The 6,822-nt window shown below is 38.3% G+C and overlaps 1 protein-coding gene across 1 annotated transcript in view; it reads right to left on the bottom strand.

Annotated features, from left to right (window-relative positions):
• LOC104940976 (carboxypeptidase A1-like) overlaps positions 1-5,062 on the bottom strand; it is a 9,609-nt gene extending 4,547 nt beyond the window's left edge. Inside the window, exons 1-6 of the mRNA XM_010766013.1 lie at positions 4,956-5,062; positions 3,452-3,651; positions 2,580-2,661; positions 1,940-2,074; positions 1,634-1,738; positions 1,099-1,200 (exon numbers count right to left, since the gene is read on the bottom strand). Of these exons, the coding sequence (XP_010764315.1) occupies positions 1,099-1,200; positions 1,634-1,738; positions 1,940-2,074; positions 2,580-2,661; positions 3,452-3,516 (489 nt within the window). The 5' untranslated portion in view covers positions 3,517-3,651; positions 4,956-5,062. The remainder of the gene's footprint in view (positions 1-1,098; positions 1,201-1,633; positions 1,739-1,939; positions 2,075-2,579; positions 2,662-3,451; positions 3,652-4,955) is intronic.
• Between the last annotated feature and the right edge of the window lie 1,760 nt (positions 5,063-6,822).

The following is a 6,822-nucleotide window of genomic DNA, read 5'->3' as shown; positions in this document are numbered from 1 at the left end:
CCTAAAGCACCAATAGACGCGTTCACACCGGAGTACTTTACCCGTACTTTTCCCGTTTAGTTCCGTTTGTGCCTGGAATTTTGTGTTCACACCAAAAAGAGTACTTAGTTCCGAAAACTTTTACCCCCATTTTTAGTGCCTACTAGAGAGGTGGTACTTTCCTGGGGAGAAAAAAGTACCAATTTCTGATTGCAAACCACGCCCCGTAAAACTCTGAAAAGTTTTGTGAAGCCGCCATTGTATTTGCTGGCATTAGCATTATTAGCATTAGCATTAGCCCCGCGCACCAACGCAGAGAGAATAACTTATCGCAACACAAAAGAAAACATGGGAGCGGTGGAGCGGTGGAGATGAGGAGGTGTTGGCGTTCTGGCGATTTACTCTGAAGGCTTCAGTAGAAGCTGCTAGGAGTCCCAGCAGCTTCTACTGAAGCCAGTCCCCAACTCCGGGGACTTCCGGCCGGGGACTTCGGGTGGCAGTATACGCCGTGAAGTTGTTTGCGGCCTGCCAGTAAACCCAAAGCAGAAGAAGAAGAAGTGACGTCAGCGGCTTCATTTGTGTAATCTTCCCTCAGGAACTTATTCCGGTGTGAACGCGATCTGTACTTGGTTCCATGGGGGTACTAAGTGCTGGGCACTAAGTACGGCAAAGTACTTGGTGTGAAAGCGGCTATTGTGTTCTTTTTAACCAAATATCTCTCAGAGGGGCGTGGGGAGTGGCTTCTTATTTTCATCTAAAGTAACAGACAGAGAATCAGCACTTTGGAAACAGGGCTGAAACAGAGGGGATTATGGGTAATGCTGCAATGATCTGTTTGGTATTTGGAGCCAAACACTTCAGACGTTCAGAGACATGTTTTGTATATATCTGAGACCTATAATATATTGATGAAAAACAGTATAATAGGGGACCTTTACATAGAAGGTTTCCACAATGTCTAGTAAAAAGAAACAATCTTAATTTCCTAATGAAAGTTCTCAAATGATCTTCTGTCCTTCATTAAGAGTAATGTTATGTTTGAGTTGTGATCATATGTGTTTGTTCAGCATATGAAAAAGAGTATTCTTTGCTGGAAATGATCCAGTTTGTTATATTTACCTTGAGCACATTCAGGGGACGACCCTCGTAGCTCTTGCCGATCACAATCTTGCTGACCAATTTGGGATTCTCAGCCACCAGCATGTCCTGGAAACTGTAGATCTACAACAAATACACAATCATGATATTTAGGGTTCGACAAGTTGTTGACATTGATTAGGGTTATTTTGGGTTGCAGCTTAATTATATAGTTGGAAGTCGAATGCTTTTCTGATTATCACTTTCTACAAGCCATCCGGTCCTTTAATAACCAGAATGAGAACTTGGTCCCAATGTATTCGGTTGATGACTGGATTTCGGTTGGCATTTGTTAAATATTTTCTGTATGTGGATAGTATCTCAACGCCCATCCAAGGGAAGAAGTGTGTTGTTCTTGGGGACTTCAGAATTGCTTCTCTATTCTTAAATATTGGTCTGACCGGGACATTCACCACACACTGAGCTTCTTCTTCAAGTTTAAAGGGATGGCTATGAGTATCAGCAAATTCAATCCTAATTACATTTTCTTTTTAGACATTAGAGTTGGTGCACTTACCTCGTTGATGGGGTGGTACCTGGCATAGTCGTAGCTGTCAACATTTTTGGGCTCAGCAACACGAGCAGCAGAAGCCATCTCCCTCCGCTCCTCATCCAGCATCGCCTGCAGAAAAACATATGTTAACATTCATTTTAACATAATATATTTTTCTGTCCGACTGAACTTTGGCCGAAAAATCAGCTTCAAACTTCTTAAAAACTCAAAAACCAAATGCAGTAGATTCAATTCTGTTCATGTTCACTTTGACTTTGACTTTTGATGAAGCCTGGATTGATATGTCAAGCTGTTTTGCAGGCCTCTTACCTGAAGGTCTCCGATCATGATGGAGTAATTGATGGCATTACTGTCCAGGTGAGTTTTGACGGACTGCAGGTTGTGGTGGGGAACTCTAACATCCACAGGGGTTTTAACATCTGTCACTCCCCTCCAGAAATCCAGCTAAAAAGAAACATATAGCACACAACATTTGATCTTAGGGTCAGGGTTCAGGTTCAGGTTCTTTATTTGTACCCGTAAGTAGATTTAGTTTACAAATAAAAGGACAAGGGATCCATCCTGACACACTCTAAAGACAAACACAGACAACAGACACATCCCTAATAAAAGAACTAAGAAAAGTAGACCCTGCTCCGTCAAAAATATTTAAAAACAATTAAAAAGAAAAGCACTTTTACAAACATGGACATTCAAAATTCATTATTAAATACATAAATAGGCATTTGTGTGACGCTCCTATGATTGGTTTAATTTGTGCAATAGCTGCTGGGATAAAACTGTTTTTACTTCGTTCTACTCTTTGGGACAACTAACTAACTTCAGGCCCGAAGGAAGAAGCTTAAATTCGGAGTTGGAATTGGATGAGGGTTAGGGTTGATGAAGCTTTGGACTTTCATCATTTACAAACTATTTTATTTAGAAGTAATAACAGAGCATGATGAATGACCTCAAACTCGTGCTTGTCCTCCAGGTCGTTGATAAGAGCCAGCTGGTCTGCATTCTTGGCATACATGCGAAGAACCTGATGCCTGCAGAAAGAGAAGCAGAATGTGTTACATCCGTTGACTCAAGAAAACTTCACAATCAGCTAGAAGTTGGCACATATTATACTGTACGAGGAAATCGCATTTCACAATATTACATTACATGACATTTTTTTTTGTTATATATCTGACGCTCAAAAAGCACACCAAGCATGCGCTGGTCCTGGAGACATTTTAAAAATTAAATAAAAGCGATTGTTTTTAAGAACATATTGATTATTTCACATTTCTGCACAAATCTAAAGATCTCTTACAGCCTACAACTCAGTGAGAGGATTGTAATAGATTACATTATTAGTACAAGTATTAAGTAATATTTTGAGGTAATTTAACAGAGTATTTTTATTGTAAGCAACTTTAAACTTCTACTCCACTAGATGTTGGAAGCCAATATTGTAATTTTTAATCCACCGCATTTCTCTGACAGATTCAGATTAAAACAAATACAAATCATCTAATAATTAAACATTTTATTAGAGGTTAATATATCCAGCAGCAGTATACAAAGTAGAATAAGCTCTTCCTTTACCAGCTGGGATGAACATGATCACAATCAGGTCATTTCATATTATTCTGAAATGGGCCATTCTGCATAACGAGTACTTTTACTTGTGGTACCTAAGTATATTTTGATGCTGATACTTTTAGTAAAATAAGATTTTGAATGCAGGACTTTTACTTTTTATAGTATTTTTACAATCTAGTGTTGCTAATTTTGCTTTTTGAGTATAAAATCTGAGTTCTTCCACCGTGGGTGTGAGATACCCACACTTACCCCTCAAAAGTCTCCTTGCCGAAAACGGCCACGAACAGCACTGTAAGTGCGAGCAGCCCCCTCATGTTGACTGACTGAACCTGGCGGGGTCAGATTGAAGCTTTTATATCTGAATGTGTCGGGTTACGTGTCCAAAAGCACAACCTTGCTTAAGGTGATGGAGGTGTGGCAGCAGCGGCTGGAGCCTTTCCCACGTCAGCCTGGATGAAACCAGAGCAAAAGTTACACCATGTAACTTATCTGGACTTGTGTTCAGTTTACTACGAAAAAGAGAAGCTTCTGTCTGTTGTGTCCCCTTTTTTACAATTACACATCAAGGTATTGCATTGTTCAAAACTTCAACTAGAATATACACATTATTTTTTTTTAAGTTGTTTGCTATTATTTTTAATAAATAAATAAATGTATCGACTTAGTGTAGCAGCACACGATAAAACAATATCATTATCGTGTACATTTGCTTTGAATAAAACGTTATCTCATAGCACCAAACATTATGTGTTGCATTGTATGTTATCAAAGATGTAATGGTTTCCTTTATTACATTTTTTTCAATTTGTTCATATAGAAATGTCTTCATAAATACTTGTTTTGGAGAGTCTAGATCATTTAGCTAAATATAGTTCATGGTTTAAGGATTATTTGTAGTGTGTTTTTTTGGAACAACCTGACCTTGACAATATGGCTTATCTCAAAGCTAAGCTTGTAACTCTTATCTGTTGTTATTCTGTGAATAACCACAGTTTCTTAGACACACCCATGGAAACAATACGATGAAAGAGTCGTCGTCTATGCTTGTCTAAATTCAGTTTTCAGCCGAAGATGCAGTCTCATTGCTCAAAAGGAAGCAGCAGCTGTGTGTTTCAGCTTCCTCTTTGTGACTGTGGACGCAACACTGAAATCAACAAGCAGTTTCTAAAGAGCAGAATTTAAACCAGCTGTTGGGCTACATGTCCTGTGTACTGCACGTTTTAGCAATAAAACACGTTCAGATATGAGACAACTTGATGTCAGAGTGCTAGAATTCACATCTGGTGCATTCGAATGCATGGTTTCACTTAAAAAAATGAGATATTCAACCAAAAATGTGATGAATAAACAGAAAAGCTTCATCAAAGTAACGATAACTGATAAAAACATGCCAGATTTTGCCTTCTACTGCTTAAAAAGTAACATTTGTGTCGGTAAAGTAAGCCTCAATGTTTTGACATTCACCAATGGACACCAGATAACACTTTTAAAAGACACTGAAATACATTTAATTTCTTCTATGAATACCTTCTTATGTCTGTATCACAAAATAATTATCGCACACTTTCAGATGTTAAAAGTTATTTGACATTACTCACTTATCCGACATCTATCCCCTTCCCAGAATCTATGAATTTATATTATGCAACCCAGCTGATAAGGACTGTGCAGTGGAAAAGTAAAGAGACAGAAGCGAGACAGTGTCAGGTGTGGAAAACACCTGCCGAAGGGTTTCTGATTCACAGAGACTTACAGAGAAGCAGACAGCGTGTCCGCCAGCTTCCATGAGCCCTGCCGAAGTGTCCTTGAGCAAAACTCTTAGATCCTATCTGCTTAGTGTAGGCATCACTAAAGGCATCATCTAAAAGCATAGAACACAGAAGGGTCTGTATTGTTGTTTCCGCCACAGTGAAGCAGCATTTTGATAATATTATACTTCCTTATTCTGATGTATTCGTGTCTGATGAAACAAGTGGTCAAGATCTATGTATTGCTCTACATCCTCTTGTTACAGACATCAAATAAAATATTTGAGCGGATATATAGCAGTTGTATTTGAAGCCATGAGTTACATTTCTGTTTCCAATAAAACCATATGTCTAATTGCAGCTGATTTGGCTAAAAGGATATTGAAGTAATACTATTCAGTTGGATGAAGAATTGTTGTTAACATTGTCCAACTTGAAAGTTAACACAGTTAGGATTTAAACATAACAAGCAAACATAACTTTTGCACTTTAAAAAAACAAAAACACTATGAAGTATCATTAACGCCCATTTGTTTGAGTCTGCTACCTTTTTCAGTTATGACAAAATGACAAAGCTCTAGATATGTTGTAAAACAGCTGTCTGAGAGTTTATATTCTGTATTACAGATGTCCATACCAGACTGAATAGACCACACGTTACAGTCATGTTAAGTGTTGCTAAAAAAAAAGCCATACACACACGCACACACACACACACACACACACACACACACACACACACACACACACACACACACACACACACACACATCCCCTTGGCTTGACAGATAAAACCTCTGATCTGTCAGGGTGTGACAGTGTTGTTTCCTTTAAGGAGGCCAGCTGCAGTTCACACAGGAAGCTGCTAACCATATTGTTCCCTGTCACTGAGCCAACATGTTTTACAGCCATTTCATTACGGACAAGAAAACATCCCATGTGTGCATGTGTCTAAGACTTTCCAATGAGTAGCCAAACCTACTTTTTCAATGAAAAACTGTATTTTTATAAACAAAGACAACCACTGATTTTACATATTGTTTTATAACAAGCCTTTATAAAACCTCATAAAATCATGATAAGAACAATAACAAGTACATTATATGGTAGAGCAAACAGCACATCTTGAGCACTAAAGCAGGTTGATTCTGTCAAAAATACTAACACGTCCTTTGTTATGACAAGGACACGCCCTTGCTGCTCTTTGATTGGTCGTCTTGTGCTCTAGTTCACGCATCCTCTATTCCTATTGGTTAATATGACGATCCATCATGGCGGAAGTCACCCCGCTGAAAATCAATGAAAAGTGAACGGGACCTCCATAGTGAGAGCGGAGTCAAGCTGGAGATAGGATGTAGACATTTCACCGGAAGTAAGGACACTTGATCTGCAATGTAAAATGAAAACAACAACTGCAACACATGGATGTATAATAGCTGCAACACAACAGTATCTTCACTAAAAATGTACAGCTAAATGTGCACATTTGTTCAGATCCCTGTATTTGGTTTATACATTTCTGTGTTGATATTTAACCTTTACCTTTGTCTTCAAGTTAAAAATATTGCAATAGGCTATGTAACTTTTAGACAAAACAAGCTTTAAAAACACTCAATGAAGTCGGGAGCTTATATTCATTTATTTTTCAAGTACTATGCAACCTTTGTGTCATAAAGTCAAAGTCAAAAGTCAAAGTCAGCTTTATTGTCCAAATGTCTACATGTGTTATAGGCCTACAGAAATCTCGAGATACCGTTTCCCGCAGTCCCACAGTATGACATAGCCTACATAAAACAAGATTCAAAAATGGGCCTATATAAACGGGGTATACAATACAACTAAGTAATAGTATTAATAAGTGCTGGTTTAATC

This window comes from Notothenia coriiceps, unplaced genomic scaffold (genome assembly GCF_000735185.1).
Source record: "Notothenia coriiceps isolate Sejong01 unplaced genomic scaffold, NC01 NC01_scaffold00000300, whole genome shotgun sequence".
Lineage (NCBI taxonomy): Eukaryota > Metazoa > Chordata > Actinopteri > Perciformes > Nototheniidae > Notothenia > Notothenia coriiceps.
This window is presented reverse-complemented; position numbering and strand designations above follow the sequence as displayed.